This window comes from Myotis lucifugus, unplaced genomic scaffold, assembly GCF_000147115.1.
Source record: "Myotis lucifugus unplaced genomic scaffold, Myoluc2.0 scaffold_50, whole genome shotgun sequence".
Lineage (NCBI taxonomy): Eukaryota > Metazoa > Chordata > Mammalia > Chiroptera > Vespertilionidae > Myotis > Myotis lucifugus.
Window position 1 is genome coordinate 5,101,668 of NW_005871098.1, and position 22,371 is coordinate 5,124,038.

A 22,371-nucleotide genomic window follows, 5' to 3' on the forward strand; every position below is an offset into this window, starting at 1 on the left:
TGGCATTCATCACTTTGAATATTTCTTGCCACTCCCTTCTGGCCTGCATAGTTTCTGTTGAGAAATCAGCTGACAGTCGTATGGGTACTCCCTTGTAGGTAACTGACTGTCTTTCTCTTGTTGCTTTTAAGATTCTCTCTTTGTCTTTTGCTCTTAGCATTTTAATTATGATGAGTCTTGGTGTGGTCCTCTTTGGATTCCTTTTGTTTGGGGTTCTGTGTGCTTCCTAGACTTGGAAGTCTATTTCTTTCACCAGGTAGGGGAAGTTTTGTGTCATTATTTCTTCAAATAGGTTTTCAATATCTTGCTCTCTCTCTTCTTCTGGCATCCCTATAATTCGGATGTTGGTACGCTTGAAGCTGTCCCAGAGGCTCCTTACACTATCTTCGTATTTTTGGATTCTTTTTTCATTTTGCTTTTCCGGTTGGGTGTTTTTTGCTTCTTCGGATTTCAAATCTTTGACTTGATTTTTGCAATCCTCTAGTCTGCTGTTGGAACTCTTTATAATATTCTTTATTTCAGTCAGTGTATACTTAATTTCTAGTTGGTCCTTTTTCATAACCTCGAGGGTGTCACTAGATTTCTTGTGGGTCTCACTAAATTTATCGGCGTTTTCTAGAAAATTCTTGAAAAACCTTAAAAGTGTGGTTTTGAACTCTATATCCAGTAGTTTGCTTTCCTCCATTTCTGTCATTTGTGACCTGTTTCTTTGTCTCCGCATTTTTTATGCTTCCCTGTGTTGATAGAGTGGCTTTGTGTGCTAGGTGTCCTATAGGGCCCAGTGGCTCAGCCTCCCCAATTACCTGAGGTGGACACTCTTGGTGCACCCCTTTGTGGGCTTTTTGCACAGTTTTGTTGTAGTTAAGCCTTGATTGTTGTAGGTATCACTCGGAGGAATTGACCTCCAGGCCAATTGGCTGTGAGAATCAGCTGTGTCTGCAGTGGGAGAACTTCTGTGCTGGAGACACCCTTCTGGGGCAAGACTTGCTTCAATGGGGCTTTGGTGCTCACTGAGTCTGCCCCCTGAGTGTGTCCCTTATGGATCTGAGGAGTTGTAATCTGGATGGTCCCACTCTGACCACTGGGTACACTGGCTCTTGGATCTCTAAGGAGGTGCTAATTTAGCCTCTGCTTGAGGCTACCCAGCAGGAGCTATGGAGAGATCTGAAGATTCCTCTTCTTTTTTTGGTGTTTGGAGGTGCCCAGATGAGGCCCAGCTGTGAAGCAATGCAAGCTGCTGTGGGGCCTTGGGCCTTCTTTTGGAAGTTCTGGGTCTCTCTGACCCAGGCTGCAGTTCGTTAGGTAATTTTCAGATTGCAAAGGGCCAGGCCTTTCATATGCAAACGTCTCTGCGCACAGCTTGGGTGGGGCGGGGTGTCAGGGGATCAACAGGGCGGAGCAAGCAGCTATGGGCTCCTCCCTCAGTCACCCTAAGAGGGTCCCGCGGTCTCAGTGTCCCCGGTAAATCGCTGCAAGCCCCTCTGAGAGAAAAGCAGCCCTCGAGTTCCGCCCGATGCCAGACAGTCCAGTTTCTCCCTGTATGAGTCTTGGTCCCCAGAGAGTCGCTGGGAACTGGAGTTCAGAGCAGTCAGGAGCTTGAGACTCCCTCCTGATTGAAAAAGACAACCGTGTCCTCAGTTGCCAGCCCTTTCCACGTACGCCTCCGTACCTCTGCACTTTACTTCCGCACCTCCTCTGATTCTCAGTGTGCTTTTCTCTTTCCTTCTAGTTGTAGAATTTCCACTCAGCCAGCCTTCCTGTGGTTCTGGATGATGTCCGTTTTGTCGTTTAGTTGTATTTTTGAAGTGGTTGTGCGAGTCAGCAATTTCCGGTGTTTACTTATGCCGCCATCTTGGTTTCTCCGAGGTGTTTCTTTTTTGTGTCTAAAATAATGCTGAGGGGAAATAAACTTGTACTTTTATCTTTGGAAAAAATACATTTCTGATAACTTCTTTAGGTAGTTTCTTTAAAAAGACATTATTGACTGGAAAATTATAAACATTTTCAAGGCTCTTGATACAAATTACCAAAATGCCCTCAAGAATGTGGCACTGATGTTCACTCTTATCAGCAACAAATGAGAGAGGCCTGATGTCTCTGAAAACAATGCATATTATCAATTTTTTGGCAATTATTTTTTAATGACAAATTTAAAAGTTTTAAAACTAAACCAAAGACTTCAGAGGAAAAAAAAACACAAACATTCACTAATACTTTACCTTCTTCAGTTGATTTTTTTTAATTCTTTCAACAGGAAGAGGTTTACCATCATGGAAGTTGGTAAGAATTACTGCAATGGCTGTAAGAGTTTTGCCCTTAAAATTTTTCAAAAAGACAAATGGTCAGATTCTAAAATCCAGTTGATGAGAGAACATTCCAAAACCAATTTAAAATCAATTAAGTAAATATCAAACACCATTCAAAGCCACAGAAGTGTACTGATTATTATATTAGATAATATACATATTAATTAAAAGTGTCATTAAGAAATACTTTCCCACACTGCATTGTTAGAAATTATTAAATTATTTACTCATAAAATACTATAAACATCTCTGAGAAATGTGGTTTTATTAAATGACTGCTGTTCTAAGAGTTTACATTTAACCCTAAACTAATAACTTTATCATGAAACTACTTTTGCTTGCTATATAATTCCAAGCTAATTTAAAATTATCAGTCATTCCAGTATACACATAAGGTAATCATTTTATTAAATTTCATTTAAATATAATTCCAACACTTAAAAGCTATAAAGAACATGATATATCTTATAGGTTTTTCTTAAATAAAAACATGCAATTTTTTATTTTTGGCCATAGCTGAATTTATAATTAGCAACACAGAAACAAATCTGGGAATTTTAAGGCAGTGTAAGGTAGCAATTTTCAATGTGTGATCCATACAGGCCCTAGGGGACCCCAGGACCCTTTCAGGAGTTATGTGCAATCAAAACTATTTTCATAATACTTCTAAGACCTTATTTGTGTTAACATCTGTAGGAATGCCACAAAAAGCAATGGAGGGCAAAATTGCTAGTGCCTTAGCATAAAACAAAACAGGTGACACTACTTTCTAATAGTGATTATTGTATTAACTGCCACTCATAATAAAAAAAAGTAAATGCCAGTTTCACTTTAAGAATGTTAAAAATGTTCTTAATGAAGCAGTACACATTAATTTTATTAAATCTTGCCTCCTAAGTACATATCTTTAAAATATCCTGTAAAACAAGATGAGAAGTACACATAAAATACTTCTTTTGATACCAAAATATGAGGGCTATCTAGGGGAAAAATCACTGTGAGATTAACCATGATGCATCATCTCACATCATCACTTTTTTATGCATCACTAATTTTACATGAAAGAATAACCAACAACTAGTTATTCATGACAAAGTGGCAGAAATTTTCTTGAAAAATGAACAAAGTGAGTCTATCGTCTTCTAGGGAAACAATTGATAGCATCTATTGTTAATGATAAAATTTCAACTTTCAAGCAAAAATCAGAATGTTAGAAAACTTGTATCCGATACTATGGGAATAGAAGCTTTCCAAAATGTAAATGCCTAATAAGATCAGCAGTATTACCAATGAATTAAAATTGTTGATATAATATAATGAAATGCATTGACATTTGACAGATCTGTATAACTCAGTGAATGATTTTATAAAATGCCTGATGTTATAAAATCATGCATGGGTAAAATATGCATTCAATATGTAAGCTACCCCAATGGATTTTAATAGAGTATAAAAAGTTCACTGATATGACTTTTAAGTTCCACATTATAACTACAATATGTAATGAACTAATACTTGCTTGATTTTTTTATTGTATCAAAGAAGACTATATTTATCTAAAAAGGCTATTAAAACACTGCTCTCTTTCCAACTACAAATCTGTGTAAGGATTAAGTTTCTTTACATATTTTAAACAAAACATATATCACAACGGACTGAATGATAAACCAGATTCAGATGCCATCTATTAGCCCAGACATTAAAATGATTTGCAAAATTAAATGTGAGTTTTCTTATCAAAATTGCTTTTGTTTTTGAATACTTTTCATTAAAAAAATATGCTATTCATGTTAACAAGTAAGTTTGTTAACTGTTATTTTTCAGTTAATAATTAAAAAAATTTTAATAGTATAAATTAAAATTAATAGTATAAATATTTATAGATATATTAATAGATATAACCCACAAAAAAAAAAAAGCTCTTTGGGCCACTCAAGAATTTTTTAGTGTAAAGGGTCACTGAGACCAAAAAGTATAAAAACTGCTGGTGTAAGGAATCATGAATATACATTTAAGTACTCTGCATATCACAACATTTGTGATATACTACAAATAATTTTACATAACACTGTTGTCTTTCCTTTTAAAAATTTTTGAGAAAAACATGTTAATATCATTACACTAATTATTTTAATTGTATCTTAAGAGTACAAAAACAAAAAGCTTACCATTATTTTAACTGAAAATCATAGGAAAAAACTGTGTTCTACACTGGAAGTGAAATCTAGTCCCAAACTGGCATTAATATATTCCTCTTACCTACTTCAAAATTACTTTCTATAAAATCACGATTACAAAATAAAATTTTACTAACTCAAGAAAAAGAATAATTACCAAACCCATATCATCAGCTAAAATTCCTCCATGGACATTTTCTGGTCGATCCTTCTCAGAAAAATTTGTTATTGTGTTATAGTATAAGTCACTTCGCTGTTCCCAGAATGGTGGAAGTTCTTTACTGTTTTCCCGGGAAATCATCCAAGCTAGAGCTTGTTTTTGATGTGGGAGCAATGATGTTTCAATAGCCTTTAAATAAAAGAAATGTCATAAATAGAGGTACAATAAGCGCTTTCAGCCCCTCCTCCCTCCGAATCTGGAAAACAGCTAATCTTGTGATAAAAAATGTATAAATTAATAGAATATTTATAAATTGAAAATACTGGTTCAGTACCTCAGCTGGTTCCATTTCATGAGTTTTATCATCTTCTTTTAGATCTTCAAACAATTTGTCAAATTCTGTTTTAAGCTACAACAAAGAGCAATAAGAAACATGGAACAAAACAATTAAAATAATAATTACACAACTCGGATATTTAATCAACTATAAAAGTTGAATAACAAAAGGTACATCAATTATTTAAAATACTACACTGCTCAGTGAATACAGAATGAATAAGTGGTTTAGGTATAAAAGGTAACTATGTTACAGTCAGAAGAATAGAGTTGTAAATATTGGGTTTCAGTAATAGCTCTGTCACAAATAAACCTATAAATAACTTTGGGCAACACACTTAACCTTTATGGCCCTGTATCTTATTCCTGTAAAATCAAAGGAATGAACTAGATATAGAATGTCTCTAAGGTTCCTCCTGCCATTGAATTTCTATGATTATACTAGAGCAGTGATGGCGAACCTATGACACGCGTGTCAGAGGTGACACGCGATCTCATTTTTTGGTTGATTTTTCTTTGTTAAATGGCATTTAAATATATAAAATAAATATCAAAAATATAAATCTTTGTTTTACTATGGTTGCAAAGATCAAAAAATTTCTACATGTGACATGGCACCAGAGTTAAGTTAGGGTTTTTCAAAATGCTGACACGCCAAACTCAAAAGGTTCGCCATCACTGTACTAGAGGCCCAGTGAACAAAATTCGTGCACTTGGGGGGGTTGGGGGAGGGTCCCCTCAGCCTGGCCTGTTACCTCTAGCAGTCCCGGAGTCCTCAGGGGATGTATGACTGCTGGCTTAGTGCTGCCACGGAGGTGGGAGAGGCTCCTGCCACCACCACTGCGCTTGCCAGCCATGAGCTTGGCTCATAGCTTCTGGCTGAGCAGCGCTTCCCCTGTGGGAGCACACTGACCACCAGGGGGCAGCTCCTGCATTGACCATCTGCCCCCTGGTGGTCAGTGCACATCATAGTGACCAGTCATTCCACCATTCGGTCAATTTGCATATTAGCCTTTTATTATATAAGACTAGAGGCCCGGTGAACGAAATTTGTGCATGGGGAGGGGGGAGGTCCCTCAGCCTGGCCTGCACCCTCTTGCAATCCAGGACCCCTCGGGGGATGTCCAACTGCTAGATCTCTGCTGGATTGGGCCTAAACTGGCAGTCGGACATCCCTCTCGCAATCCAGGACCACTGGCTCCTAACCACTTGCCTGCCTGAATGCTTGATTGCCCCTAATCATTCTGCCTGCCTGCTTCATCACCCCAACCACTCGCCTGCCTGCCTGATCGCCCCGAACCACTCATCTGTCTGCCTGATAGCTCCTAACCACTCACCTGCCTGCCTGATCACCCCTAACCACTCTGCCTGCCTGCCTGATCACCCATAAGTGCCTCTGCCTCGGTCCCTGCCTCCACAGCTTCGTCTGGAAGGACATCCAGAATGTTGTTTGGCTGTCTGGTCTAATTAGCATATTACGCATTTATGATTATAGATAGGATTACATAGTTGCATTCAAACCATTTTGGTGGATCCTACCAGGTACATTTGACTTTTTTTCAGTCAATGATTTTTTATTTTTTATTACTGCAGTAAAAATCTTGCTGTGTAACATAAAATATTGGGACGAGCCCTAACAGGTTTGGCTTGGTGGATAGAGTGTCGGCCTGCGGACTGAAGGGTCCCAGGTTCGATTCCAGTCAAGGGTATGTACCTTGGTTGTGGGCACATCCCCAGTAGGAGGTGTGCAGGAGGCAGATGATGTATGTTTCTCTCTCATCCATGTTTCTAACTCTCTATCCCTCTCCCTTCCTCTCTGTAAAAAATCAATAAAAGATATTTAAAAAAAATATTGGGATGATTTCAATCTTCTGCTAATTTAGTTGGTTCTTTAAATTGGATCTAGTCAACTTTTATAGCAATGTATATGTGTTAGAATTACTTTTGTAAATACCACATGAATATATAGCAATAGTCCAGAAGAAATCAGGCCAACTCTAAACAGTTAGGAGAGGTAACCTGGGGTTTACCCACCAGACATAGGCTCAAGACCTTCTAACAATAAGTAGGGAAAATTCAGTAATTTATAATCAGAATAGAAAAAGGCTAACACTAATACTGATGGGTAGAGACAAAAAAAATTGTAGATTGATCTGCATTACTTTATTTTATATCCCTTCCCCCCCCCACCCCAAACTAATTCAGGATAACAGTATCCTAAATTACAAATAGACAAAGTTAAGCATTAGAGTAATGCCAAAGAACTGGAATTATTTTTTTAGCACTATATTTGCAACCTTACTAAAAGGAGTTAAAATTCAAGCTTTAATTTTTAAAAAATACTTGCATAGTTCAAAAATTTCAAACACAATAAAAACATCAAAATATACTGAAACATCCCATGCATATACAGCAATATAGGTGTTTTAAATGTAGGTATGAATGTGAGCCCATGGATATATTCCTTATCACTGATTTCTTTTTACATAAATGTTTGCAATATATATTTATTCTATATGTTACATAACTTAACAATATATCTGAAGATCACTAATGCGAGCACATACATATTTATCTTATTCTTTTAAACACCACTCTTCATTTAAAATTCACTTTTAGATTACAAAATATAAGAAAAGCACACCTGTTCAGTTGTCAGCTGTACTGCAGCATGAACTGGCATACTATAGCTTGGCCCAGCTTTTCCAGAGCCCCAACCACTTTCCAAACTGAATCCAAAAGCTATAATTTACAAAATGAAAATAAAATCACCAAATAAAATAGGTTATTTTTTAGCAAATAGCTTTTAAAACTTATAAAATAAGCTCCATTAAAAATACTCTTTAATATATTTTAAAATTTTTTAGCCCTGGACGGTGTGGCTCAGTTGGTTGGAGCGTTAACCTGTACACCAAAAGGTCATGAGTTTGATTCCAGGTCAGAGCACATATCCAGGTTCAATCACGGGACAGGTTGTGTGCAGCAGGCAGGTGATTGATGTCTCTCTCACATCGATGTTTCTCTCTCTCTCACACTCTCCCCCCCCCCTCTAAAATAAATAAAAACATATCCTAGAGTGAAGATTTAAAAAAAATAGTTTTTTTTGCCCTGACCGGTTTGGCTCAGTGGATAGAGCGTTGGCCTGCGAACTGAAGGGTCCCAGGTTGGATTCCAGTCAAGGGCATGTACCTTGGTTGCGGGCACATCCCCAGTGGGGGGTGTGCAGGAGGCAGCTGATCGATGTTTCTCTCTCATGGATGTTTCTAACTCTCTATCCCTCTCCCTTCCTCTCTGTAGAAAATCAATAAAATATATTTTTAAAAAATAATAATAAAAAAATTTTTTAAAAGTTTTTTAAAAGCTAAATCCTATCATTAATACACTATTAAAATAATTCTACATTATTTGAATAAACACTTGCTAAACAAATAATTCTTTCCCATTCTCTATTTTGAGATTCTTATTGTCTATATGTAATTTATCAAAGAGAACATTTACAATCAAGATTTCTAGATACTATCATTAGAGGAATTTGCGGGAGGGATTTATAGGACCTCCTAGTATATTTCTCTCTCTCTCTCTCTCTCTCTCTCTCTCTCTCTCTCTCTGTGTGTGTGTGTGTGTGTGTGTGTGTGTGTGTGTGTGTGTGTGTGTGTAAAACCTCCTATGAAACTATAGTTGTTTCAAATTAAGAGAAAAAAATTCCCGGATTTTCTTTAAAAGACTCCACAAAAGTTATAACTTAGAGCCTTCATGCAAATTAGTTTAGTCAACCAAACTCAAAGTATCACTTAAGATAACAAATGTTTACAATTTCTACATTTTTACAATATCAAAATAATAGTAGGTTAAACCCTAAACTTACTTTTTGGTGCAGGACCCAATTTAAATCCATGTTTTTTCAACTGATCTAAAACCGCTTTTCTATTTTCTTCTTTTCCCCAAAGAGTCATATGCAGAGGCATGGTAAAAGCGTTGTTTGCACCAAAAGGGACTACCCTATTGTATTTAAGAAGGAAAAAAAAGTGAGAAATTAAAAGTGGCCATTTTTCACTCCCATTAAGAATCTGACTATTAAATATTCTGTGTTGCATTCAAATTTTGCATGAAGTAAAATAGGGAAGAACTAGTGGGCAGACGAGAAAGAAAATGATAGGAACAGGACCAACAATAATCAGAAGAAAGGGGCGGTTTTTACTAACAGAATGACAGAAGAAACAGAGTAAACTAGATAGATAAAGCAGTGTTTAAATATAAGAATAGTCTATAATCAATCTTGTAAGATAAATAAAATAGTAAGTTTAACTGAGAGGGTAGAGCTTTCATTAATACAACCAGAGGCTAGCAACCCATTCTGAAACTGGAGAATTATTTGCAAGAACTATTTCTGATCCAGTTTATTCTCAATATTTGAAAAACCTGATGAACTGAGAAAGAAGAAAACAAGTACACAAATAAAGTGAGAAGACATTTCTGAGCCTTTGTCTTCCAAACTCACTTTTTTATATCCTAACATTCCATACTTAAATTGAGATCACAAACACAAATGTACAAAAGAACTGGAGTATGCCCTGGATAAAGCTATAGGTGCTACTCAGCAGTAGTCAATTGATGTCATGTGAAAATGAGAGATCAGCATCACCAAACCTTCCATTTGTCAAGAATAATCTTCATAAATAATTTTTATATTCAGGAAAAAATAACGTATAAAATACAGGATATCCAGATATTCAAATATTGGGGGAAATTTTTAATTTTTAAACACTGTGTAGACAAAATGAAGCTGACCTACATCTGATCACAGGCTACCAGTTTCACAACCTTTGATTTAAACAAACACTTCCAAACTCCCAAATCTATGCACTAAAAGGTTTGGAGAGACAGTGTGAACTTCCCAATATTTAAACCATAGTCTATTTTTCTCCAAGGCAATAATTCAAAAGAAAAGTGAGGGAATAGCTAGGTAGTAGAGGTAAATGACAGGAGAATTAAAACATTTATTAAACACATGCTAAAGGTGTAGTGATAACTATACAGACATAACAAATTCAAAGCTCAATACAACTCAAAATTATTAAAACTAAACTCTGAAATACATTACCCTTCAACTTGTGCCAATTTGTTGTCCATAATATAGGCCAAAGCAGCTGCAAGCTCTTTCTTTAAATGGCCAACTTGATTTCCATTCACATTGTTTACTTTAATTGCATTCTTATCATAGGGGTTATTGGGGTCTCGTTGTAATGCAACCATTTCATTATTATTAACCTAACAAAAATAATAAACAGATAATATTATAAATAATAAACATACAATAATAGCTTTCTTCATCATATTTTATCTGGGATTTCCATTAATTGTTTAATGCTTACTGAGTAACATTGCATAAGAAATGTGTATTTTGTTGGACTCATATTTCTAGAGAAATATTAAAGAAAATATTTTAATGATTCTTTTAAAATATTTTTCTAATGTGCATTCATTAAGTTAACAAATCCTTGATATGTAAGAGACACAATCAAATTAAACAACAGAATCACACTACCTAAAATTTTCAGCATCATAACTTCTGAAAACAAGTAATCATTATTGAGTACTGCTAAACATTGTTATAAGTACATTACATAGATTGACTTGGTAGGTACTATGTATTATCCCCATTTTACAGATGAAGACAGTAAAGCACAGAAAAGTTAAGTAACTTGCCTAAGATCATCTAATCTAATAAAAGAGAAACATGCAAATTAACCGCACCCCTGCTACGCCCAAGCCACACCCACCAGCCAATCAGAGTGACTATATGCAAATTAACCCAGCCAAGATGGCGGCCGGCAGCCATGGAGCTGGAGCAAGCAGGAGGCTTGGTTGCCCCGGCGATGGAGGAAGCCAAGCTTCCCACCTGCCCTGGCCAGCTGTGGCCTCCGCTCAAGGCAATAAAGTTTCAATTATAGAAGACAAATAAATCCCAGATACCTGCTTCCAGCCAGCCTACACTGGGAGCTTCGGTGGCTGGGGGCTGTGGCCAGCCTGCAAACAGCCATCAGCCCCTCACCCAGGCTGGCCAGGCACCCCAGCGGGGACCCCTACACTGAAGGGGCTGTGGCCATCCTGCAAACAGCCATCAGCCCCTCACCCAGGCTGGCCAGGCACCCCAGAGGGGACCCCCACCCTGAAGGGGCTGTGGCCAGCCTGCAAACAGCCATCAGCCACTCACCCATGCTGGCCAGGCACCCTAGTGGGGACCCCCACCCTGAAGGGGGTGTGGCCAGTCTGAAAACGGCTCTAAGCCCGTCACCCAGGCTGACCAGGCACCCCAGTGGGACCCCAACCCTGATCCGGGACACCCTTCAGGGCAAACCAGCCGGCCCCCACCCATGCACCAGGCCTCTATCCTATATAATAAAAGGGTAATATGCAAATTGACCCTAACAACAGAAAGACTGGGAATGACTGGTCACTATGACACACACTGACCACCAGGGCACAGATGCTCGATGCAGGAGCTTCCCTATGGTGGTCAGTGTGCTCCCACAGAGGGAGCTCTGCTCAGCCACAAGCCAGGCTGACGGCTGCCAGTACAGCGGTGGTGGTGGGAGCCTCTCCCCCCTCCTCAGCACGCTAAGGATGTCCGACTGCAGCTTAGGCCTGCTCCCCGCTGGCAAGTGGACATCCCCCGAGGGCTCCCGGGCTACCAGAGTATGTCTGACTACCAGCTTAGGCCCAATCCCCCAGGGAGAGGGCCTAAGCCAGCAGGTGGACATCCCCCAAGGGGTCCCAGACTGTGAGAGGGCACAAGCCAGACTGAGGGACCCCCCTCCGAGTGCACAAATTTTTGTGCACTGGGCCTCTAGTAAAACTAATAAGTAGCAATGCTAGGATTTGAATCTAGGCAGGCTGGTTCCTAAGTCTGAATTCTTCAGACTCTAAAAGGGGAAAGAGGCATTAATCATAAGTGAGAATGGAACTGGGATAAGAAAATATATACAGACTTCAACTCATGCCGTTCTGGTTCCATTTGATTAAAAATTACCTGAGGGTGACACTGAAAATGGAAGACTAAGGACTTCAGAAAATTCTCTCCTCCATTAAGGAAGGAAGGAAGGAAGGAAGGAAGGAAGGAAGGAAGGAGGGAGGGAGGGAGGAAGGAGGGAGGGAGGGAGAGAGGAAGGAAGGAAGAAAAATAAAGACTGGCAAAAATTGTCAGCACCAATTTTTTTCAGAACTCTGAAAACTACAATGAAAGGATTACAAAAACAAGGAGTGTTAATTCAAGAAAAACAGGTGAGCCCGGCATGTGTGGCTGTGGTTGAGCATCAACCCATAAACCAGGAGGTCCCGGTTCAATTCCTGGTCAGGGCACATGCCCAGGTTGTGGGCTTGATCCCCAGTAGGTGATGGGGTGCAGGAGGCAGCCAATCAATGGTTCTCTCTGATCATCAATGTTTCTATTTCTTTCTTCCTCTCTTTTCCTCTCTGAAATCAATAAAAAACATTTTTTTAAAAAGTCTTGGATATTGGGAAAAAAAGAAAAACAGTTGAATATATGTGTTCTGGTCCCATCTCCAGCTCTCAGCTACATGATAACCTTCAAAAATAACAACCTGCTGGGATTCTTGGTGCAGCCTAACAATAACCAGAATGCACAATGGAGCAGAATCTTTCAAGATTTATTCCCAAAGAACTGTCATTATTTGACCTGTATTATGGTTCTCTAGAAGACCCCCACTTGCAGAGATTTTTTTTTTAATTGACCTCTGAGCTAACACAGTATAAAACCCTTCTCCCTTGGGTGGGTGTTTGTCCAAAAACAATTATACAGACAGTTGGGACAGAGAAAAAGCTGGGGAATGAAAAGATGTCCAAAGGGGCTTTGAAAAGCTCCAACATATTTCTGGGGATTTAGAAGGCCATATGCACACCTACGAAGTATGCATGCTCAAGACTGTGCATGTGTTCAGGAAAGACCTGAGAAGGTCCTAAGCTCTCACTTCTGGCTGAACTTGAAGGTCTGAACAAGCAGGAAGTAAAGGCTAAGGCAGAGTTGATCATTGCTTGGCTGTGTGTTGAAGGAGTGCCCCAAATGCACACAGATCCTCTCAGTAAAGACTGGGAGATTTACTATTTGCAATACAATCATTAGCTGCCACTGAACTAACCAAGTACAGACATCAGTGGCCACACACAACAAATAATAGATTTTACAGGATTAATTCAGAAGTCATTAAACAAAAACAACAATTACCAAATCAGCAACAAATAATTATGGAGAGGGGAGAAATCTGATTTCTAGAGTTACCAAATTATTTAAAACTAGAGGCCCGGTGCACAAAAATTTGTGCACTCGGGGGTGGGGAGGAGGTGGGGTCCCCCAGCCCGGCCTGTGCCCTCTCGCAGTCTGGGACCCCTCGGGAGATAACAACCTGCTGGCTTAGGCCTGCTCCCGGGTGGCAGAGGGCACGCCCAATCCCTAGGTGCAGCCCCTGGTCAGGCTCAGAGCAGGGCCGATTGGGGAGTTGGGGCGCCGCCCCCTGTCATGCACAGAGCAGGGGGGATCGGGAGGTTGCGATGCCACCCTCAGTCACGCTCAGGGTAGGGCCGATTGGGGGGTTGGGGCACCACCCCCTGTCACACTCAAGGCAGGATCGATAGGGAGGTTGCAGCGCCACCCCGTCACCCACAGAGCAGGGCCGATCAGGGGGTTGGGGCACTGCCCCCTGTCATTCACAGAGCAGAGCCCATCAGGGGGGTTGGGGCACCGCCCCCTGTCACACACAGAGCAGGGCGGATCAGGGGGTTGGGGCGCTGCACCCTGTCACACTCAGGGCAGGGCCAATGGGGAGGTTATGGCTCTACCCTGTCACACACAGAGCAAGGCCCGTGGAGGGGGTTGGGGCGCCACCCTCTATCACCCACAGAGCAGGGCCGATCAGGGGGTTGGGGCGCCGCCACTGTCACACTCGGGGCAGGGCCGATGGAGAGGTTATGGCTCTACCCTGTCACACACAGAGCAGGGCCCGTGGGGGGGGGGGGGGTGCCGCACCCTGTCACACACAGAGCCGCAGGGCAATCAGGGGATTGGGGAGCTCCCCCCTATCAGGCACAGAGCAGGGCTGATCAGGGGGTTGGGGCGCCTTCCCCTGTCACGAACAGAGCAGGGCAGATAGGGAGGTTGTGGCCCCGCCCCCTGTCACACACAGAGCCGCAGGGCGATCAGGGGGTTTGGGCGCTGCCCCCTCACGCTGATCCTGGTGCCGGGAGGCATATTACCCTTTTACTATATAGAATAGAGGCCTGGTGCATGGGTGGGGGCTGGCTGGTTTGCCCTGAAGGGTGTCCTGGATCAGGTTGGGGGTCCTCACTGGGGTGCCTGGCCAGTCTGGGTGAGGGGCTGAGGGCTGTTTTCAGGCTGGCTGGTGACTGAAGCTCCCAACTGCTCCTTTTTTTTTCTTTTTTCTATTCTGGGCCAGCTTTAGCTCTGAGGCCTCGCTGCTGAAAACAGGTTTCTGGCCTTTACCTTCTGTATTTGATACAATGTTGCGGTCCGGCTGGCTGAAGCCCGGCTGACTGAAAGCCGGTTTCTGGGGTTTTGTTTAGCTTCTATATTTGCAACATAGTTGCTTAGAGTTGCAGCTGAGAGGCTGGCAAGTCAGGCGGGGAACGTTGGAGTCTGCCATCACTGGAGCAAGCAAGCCTCCTTGTTTGCTTCAGTGCATGGCTGCCGGCCGCCATCTTGGCTGACAGTTAATTTGCATAAGAATATGCTGATTAGCCAATGGGAAGGGTAGCGGTCGTACGCTAATTACCATGTTTCTCTTTTATTAGTGTAGACTAGAGGCCCGGTGCACAAAAATTTGTGCACTGGAAGGGGGTCCCTCAGCCTGGCCTGCCCCCTCTCACAATCTAGGAGCCCTCAGGGGGCTCCATTGTGCATTCTGGTTATTGTTAGGCTGCACCAAGAATCCCAGCAGGGATGTCCTACTGCAGCTTGGCCTCCCTCTGCGGGAGGCGACCGGCCCAATCAAGGGAAGGCACCGCCCCCATCACCCCACCGCTGCTGCTGCCTCTGGCCTCCCTCTGCAAGAGGCAACTGGGCCAATCAGGGGAAGAAGCCGCTGCCATCACCCCGCTGTGGCTGCCACTGCCGGCCGCTGCAGCCGCCTGCCCTTGCCCTCGATGCCACCACAGCTGCCACCTGCCCTCGGCCCTCACAGCTGCTACAGCTGCCGCCTGATCTCGGCCCTCACAGCCGCTGCGGCTTTGTCCGGAAGGACGTCTGGAAGACATCCAGCAGATATCCGGTCTAATTAGCATATTACCCTTTTATTAGTATAGATGGCCACTTCTCAACAACAACAAAAAGAAACGAGACACACAAAGAAATGAGAAAGTATGGTTCACTCATAGGAAAACAAATTTGTTCCTAAGGAAAAAATATCAATTACTCCTAAGGAAAATCAGATATGTGACCTATTGAAAAAAATTTTTAATTTTAATTTTAAATATCTTCAGAGACTAAAGCATGAGAACTAAAGGAAAGCATGAGTAGGAGCACAGCCTCACCACCCCCAGACCAGCCTTGGACACCGCCCTGGACAACACAATGAGTGAAACACAAGCGGGACCTCCCACGAGACCCACCCTGCAGGTACCCCCCAGGTCCAACAGCGAGTGGAACACCAGCAGGAGGGTGTGCATGCACCTGCCGCAGGCACCAGCAAGGATTGCAAGTGAATGGAAAGCCAGCAGCATCTTGCGCACCCCAAACTCAGGCACCAGACTGCCAGCAATTGAACACCAGCAGGACTGTGCCTATGTCCCCTTCTGCCCCAAGCGCTTGCAACTAACACCTGTGAGACCAGCTCGGAGTGGGAAGGGAATACAGCTCAGAACAGAGACAATCAAGGCATGAGACTCAATGATGACCCAGCCTTTGAACTAAGGAGTCCTCAACCACTGGACTACTAGTGGCTTCAACCTCTCAGACCTCAATCAGGTTGGCCAGAGCCAGAAAGAGACAGTAACTCACATTCACCTGCACTAGAGCAGCTCCTAGGAAGCCCAGGATTCAATAACACAGAGCAAAATCCTGTGAGGCCCACGAATAGAGGACCCAAAGGACTTTCAGTGTGTGAATGTGTGTGGTTTTGGTTTTTTTGCTGTGTGAGTGTGTGCACGTGTGTGAGTGTGTGTGCGTGCGCACGCAGGTTTTATTTTTTATTGTTAGTTTGTTTTTTGCTTTTTCTTTCTTCTTTTTTTTGCATATCTCTAATTTATCTCTTTCCTTTGATTCTATTCTACTTCAGCCTATTCTTCTTATTATTAAATTTTCTTATTTTGCTTTGTTTTTCTGTTTAATCATTTCTTTGCCATTTTGCTTTTCCTATCTATATCTTAATACACCCATTATTACTATATTTTAATTTAATAATAATTATTTCATCTATTTCCTGTTTCCTCTTTTTCCTCCTATACTAGTTCTTTTAGCTTCCTTTTTGCTTCCATATAGCCATCTTTTTTTCTTCTTCATTCTCCCTTTTTCTTTATATCCCCTCTAAATCTTTGGTCGCACATCTTTTAGTATATTTTTTCTTTGCGTTGTTTTCTTTTTCCTTCTTAGTCTTTCCTATTGTTACTGCATTGAGTAGCTTGATTTTCATGCTGTTTTTGGTTTCACCCTGTTTTGCCTTATTCCCTTCTGTCAGCACCTGTATTAAGAGCTGGCAAAACAATGTAGTGGTTGATCCTCACTGGCAGCAAGTCAGAAGGGAGATCCTTTCCACGAACAAGACAGGAGAGCCCAAATAATGCACATAAGGAGCATTTCTAGAGCATCTGGCACAGGTAAACAAAGAGATTGCATCAAAACACTATTTACATTAGGCCAGCCTATAAAAACTGGGATGCACAGCAGTTCATAAAAACAAATAATACACAAAAGCAAATAAAAAGAGACAGCTAAAACGGGGAGACAAAAAAAGAACCCCCAAATTAGAAAAGACAGAATCTCCAGAAAAAGAATTAAGTGAAATGGAGAAAAGCAACCTCTCAGACACAGAGTTCAAAGCAATGGTTATAAAGATAACTAAGGAACTTAGTACAAATTGCAACAGCATGAAAAGGAAAATAAAGGCCATGAACAAGAGCCAGACAGAAATGAAGAATGATATATCTGACATCAAGAACACACTACAAGGTATTAAAAGTAGATTGGGAGGAGATTAAAAATGGTGGCAGAGTAAGTGGATGCTGCATGGACATTCATTTAACAAACTGAAATTACAACTAAAATACAGAAAAACTTCCTGAATAATCAACGGAAGACTCGCTGGAGAGAACCCTGATACTCGAGGACCAAAAGTAGAGACCGCATAGAGACTGTTAGGAGGGCCGGAAGGGTGAAAGGGCTGGCCTGCGCCCAACACAGGAACTAAAGTTCCTGAGAGATAACTCAGCCACTGAGATTTATGGGATCTAATCCCCAAACTGGGCCCCCCAGCAGAGAGCACCAGAAGTGATAAGGGTACCCACATAACATCTGACTGTGAAAAGCAGCAAATTGCTACCTGCCAGAGAGTGACAGCTAGAAATTCAGGCTCCCTCTTGAAGGGCCAATGCACAAAATTCCCTGAGGAGCCACCCACCTTGTGCTCTGGCAGAGAGAGGTCAGAGTGGACTGGAGATGTGTGACAAGAAACCAGGATTGGGGATTCAAGGGATAGAGCTCAGAAGACAGACTCCCACAGTTTCCTGTGCTGAGTCATTCCCTCACACAGCAGAAGACATATATCCCACACAGACATTTGCCTAGCCTTGGGGGGGGAGGGGGGCGGGGAGACAGTTGACTCACCCTACTGGAAAACACTTTACCCTGAGGCCACTTGAGATACTAAAAATAAAAATTAGCCTCCAGGTAAAAGCAACTGCCACACCCTGTTAAAAAAAAACTCTGGCCACACCTGAGGATGATTACCTGAAGGCAATCAAAGTGGGAATCCCATTAGTCTGTAGGCAGAGGTGGTCTCTGGAGGCTTTGAGTCTTAGCCTTATCTAATTAGTCAGAAACAGTGTTTGACACTGTCCTGCACTAGAGATTGAGAGGCCTAGAGGATCAATCAAATACAGAGTCACAAATCCAAAATGAGGAGACAAAGAACGCCCCCAAATGAAAGAACAAGAGAATTCCCCAGGAGAAGAGATAAATGAAGCAGAGATTTTAAAAAAATTATCTGAGCCCTTGCTAGTTTGGCTGAGTGGATAGAGTGTCGGCCTCCGGACTGAAGAGTCCCAAGTTCGATTTCAGTCAAGGGCACATGCCCGGGTTGCAGGCTTGATCCCCAATAGGGGGTGTGCAGGAGGCAGCCAATCAATAATTCTCTCTCATCATTAATGTTATTAACTCTCCCTCACCCTTCCTCTCTGAAATCAATAAAAATATATTAGGAAAAAATTTATCTGAAACAGAGTTCAGAGTAATGATGGTAAAGATGCTCAATACCATGAGAAAAGATATAGTTAACTATGAAAACAGAAATAAAGAATGACATAGCACAAACAAAGAACACATTGGAAGGAATACATAGCAGATTAATGGAAGCTGAGGATCAAATCAGTGAATTAGAAGACAGGGTTGAAAAAACCACTCAATAGGAGAAAAAAAAAGAAAAAAACAATTAAAAAAAAAAAAGGTGGACAGCTTAAGGGAGCTGTGGCACAACATGAAACCTAACAATATTAGAATAGTAGGTGTGCCAGAAGAGGCAGAAAGGAATAGAGAATATGTTTGAAGAAATAATGGCAGAAAACTTCCCTAACCTGGTAAAGAAAAAACTCACACAAATTCAGGAGTCACAGAGAACCCCAAGCAAAAACTCAAACAGGGCAACGACAAGATACATCATAATTGCCCTAACTGGTTTGGCTCAGTGGATAGAGCATCAGCCTGCGGACTCAAGGGTCCCAGGTTTGACTCCGGTCAAGGGCATGTACCTTGGTTGGGGCACATCCCCAGTCGGGGGTGTGCAGGAGGCAGCTGATCGATGTTTCTCTCTCATCGATGTTTCTAACTCTCTATCCCTCTCCCTTCCTCTCTGTAAAAAATCAATAAAATATATTTTTTAAAAAAGATACATCATAATTAAAATGCCAAAAATTAAAGACAAAGAGAATCTTAAAGGCAGCAAGAGAAAAAAAAACGGTTAGCTACAAAGAGCTCCCATAAGGCTGACACCTGATTTCTCATCAGAAACTCCACAGGCCAGAATAGAATGGCATGAAGTACTCAAGGTAATTGAAAGCAAGGATCTGAAACCAAGATTACTACATCCAGCAAGGCTTTCATTCACAGTAGGTGGTCAAATTAAAAGCTTCCCGGACAAAAAAAAAAAAGGCTAAAGGAGTATATGACCACCAAGCCAGCACTGCAAGACATGCTAAAGGGACTGATGCAATAGAAGAAACAGAGAGAGAAACCTAGCCGTACAGAATTAAAATGGCAATAAATAAGTATCTATCAACAATAACCCTAAATGTAAATGAATTAAATGCTCCAATCAAAAGGCATAGGGTAGCTAAATGGATACAAATATGTGACCCAACTATTTGCTGCCTACAAAAGACCCAGCTCAGAACAAAAGATTCACACAGGATGAGAGTGAAGAGATGGAAAACAATTTTCCTAGCAAATGGAAATGAAAAAAAAAAAAGCTGGAGTAGCAATACTCATATCAAACAAAATGGACTTCAAAATGAAGACCATCACAAGACACAACAATGGTCACTGCATAATACTAAAGAAATCGATCAAAAAAGAGGATATAACACTGATAAACATGCTTGCACCCAATATAGGAGCATATATATATATATACATATACATATATATATTTAAAAAACTTATACAGGACTCTAATGGATAGATTGACAACAATACAGTCATAGTTGGGGACTTTAACACCCTGCTGATTTCACTGGATAGATCTTCCAGACAACTTAACAAGGAAACAGAGACTCTAAAGGACACACTGAATCAGATGGAGTCAATTGACATTTGTAGAACATTTCACCCCAAAGTAGCAGAATATACATTCTTTTCAAGTGCACATGGATAATTCACAAAATAGATCTCATGTTAGGACACAAAACAAGTCTCTACAAGTTCAAGAAGATTGAAATCATATCAAGCATCTTTTCAGATCACAGTGGAATGAAATTAGAAATGAACTACAGTTAAAAAACCCCAAAGCATTCATTCAAACACATGGACGCTAAATAGTATGTAATTAAACAATGAATGGGTTGCCAATGAGATCAAGAAAGAAATCAAGAACCTCCTGAAAATTAATGAAAATGAACACATAACAACCCAATATCTCTGGCACACAGCAAAAGCCGTCCTGAGAGAGAACTTGAAAGCACTACAGGCATACCACAAAAAAACAAGAAATATAAAGTATTCAACCCTACAACTAGAAAGAGAACAAGAAAAGTCCAGAGTAAGTAGAAGGAAGGAAGTAATAAAGATTAGAGCAGAAGTAAATAACATAGGAGAAACCAAGATGGCGGCATAGGTAAACACCGGAGTTTGCTGCCTCACACAACCACTTCAAAAATACAACTAAAAGACGGAACGGACATCATCCAGAACCACAGGAAGGCTGGCTGAGTGGAAATTTTACAACTAGAAGGAAAGAGAAAAGCATACCGAGACTCAGAGGAGGTGCGGTGCGGAAGTAAAATACTAAGGTACAGAGGCGCACAGCAGAGTGGGCTGGTGGCTGAGGGCGCGGTTGTCTTTTTCAATCGGGAGGGAGTCTCAGGCTCTGAGCTCCAGTTCCGGGTGAGTCTCTGGGGACCCAGACTCATATGGTAGAAGCGGGACTGTCTGGCATCGGTCGGAACTCGAGGGAAGCTTTATCTCGGAGGTGTTTGCAGCGATTGCCGGGACACTGACAGGCGGGGCCTCTGAGGGCAGCCATAACTGCTAGCCCAGCCCTATTGATCCCGTGGGACCCGCCCCGCCCAAGCCCTGCACGGAGGCTTTTGCTGGATAGCCTCAGGCAGAGGCTAGATTAGCACCTACCTAGAGATCCAGGAGCCAGTGTGCCCTGTGGTCAGAGTGGGACCATCCAGTTTGCAGCTCCTCAGATCCATAAAGAACACACTCAGGGGGCAGACTCAGTGAGCACCAAAGCCCCATTGAAGCAAGTCTTGCCCCAGAGGGGTGTCTCCAGCACAGAAGTTCTCCCACTACAGACACAGCTGATTCTCACAGCCAATTGGCCTGGAGGTCAATTCCTTCGAGTGATACCTACAACAATCAAGGCTTAACTACAACAAGACTGTGCACAAAGACCACAAGGGGTTGCACCAAGAGTGTCCTCCTCAGGTAATTGGGGAGGCTGAACCACTGGGCCCTAGAGGACACTTAGCACAGAAAACCACTTTATCAACACAGTGAAGCATAGAAAATGCGGAGACAAAGAAACAGGACACAAATGACAGAAATGGAGGAGAGCAATCTACTGGATATAGAGTAAAAACCACACATTTAAGGTTTTTCAAGAACTTTCTAGAAACCACCGATTAATTTAGTAAGACACTCGAAAAGACTGGTGAGATCACTGATAAATGTAGTGAGATCCTCAAGAAATCTAGTCAGACCCTCGAGGTTATGATAAAGGACCAACTGGAAATTAAGCATACACTGACTGAAATGAAGGATATTATACAGACTCCCAACAGAAGACTAGAGGATCGCAAAAAAGTCAACGATTTGAAATATGAAGAAGCAAAAAACATCCAACCAGAAAAGCAAAATGAAAAAAGAATCCAAAATATTAAGATAGTGCAAGGAGCCTCTGGGACAACTTCAAGAGTACCAACATCCGAATTATAGGGTTGCCAGAAGAAGAGAGAGAGCAAGATATTGAAAACCTATTTGAAGAAATAATGACACAAAACTTCCCCTACCTGGTGAAAGAAATAGACTTACAAGTCCAGGAAGCGCACAGAACCCCAAACAAAAGGAATCCAAAGAGGACCACACCAAGACACATCATAATTAAAATGCCAAGAGCAAAAGACAAAGAGAGAATCTTAAAAGCAGTAAGAGAAAAACAGTCAGTTACCTACAAGGGAGTACCCATACGACTGTCAGCTGATTTCTCAACAGAAACTATGCAGGCCAGAAGGGAGTGGCAAGAAATATTCAAAGTGATGAATGCCAAGAACCTACAACCAAGATTACTTTATCCAGCAAAGCTATCATTCAGAATTGAAGGTCAGATAAAGAGCTTCACAGATAAGAAAAAGCTAAAGGACTTCATCACCACCAAACCAGTATTATATGAAATGCTGAAAGGTATCCTTTAAGAAGAGGAAGAAGAAGAAAAAG

The 22,371-nt window shown here is 41.6% G+C and overlaps 1 protein-coding gene across 3 annotated transcripts in view; it reads right to left on the reverse strand.

Moving 5' to 3' along the window:
• The window catches only part of HLTF (helicase like transcription factor), a 165,990-nt gene that overhangs the window by 89,178 nt on the left and 54,441 nt on the right, over nt 1-22,371 (reverse strand). For all 3 annotated transcript variants that reach the window (XM_014455775.2, XM_023753751.1, XM_023753750.1), the window contains exons 3-8: nt 10,081-10,247; nt 8,845-8,978; nt 7,624-7,721; nt 4,978-5,052; nt 4,641-4,832; nt 2,220-2,315 (exon numbers count right to left, since the gene is read on the reverse strand). In XM_014455775.2, the coding sequence (XP_014311261.1) occupies nt 2,220-2,315; nt 4,641-4,832; nt 4,978-5,052; nt 7,624-7,721; nt 8,845-8,978; nt 10,081-10,247 (762 nt within the window). The remainder of the gene's footprint in view (nt 1-2,219; nt 2,316-4,640; nt 4,833-4,977; nt 5,053-7,623; nt 7,722-8,844; nt 8,979-10,080; nt 10,248-22,371) is intronic.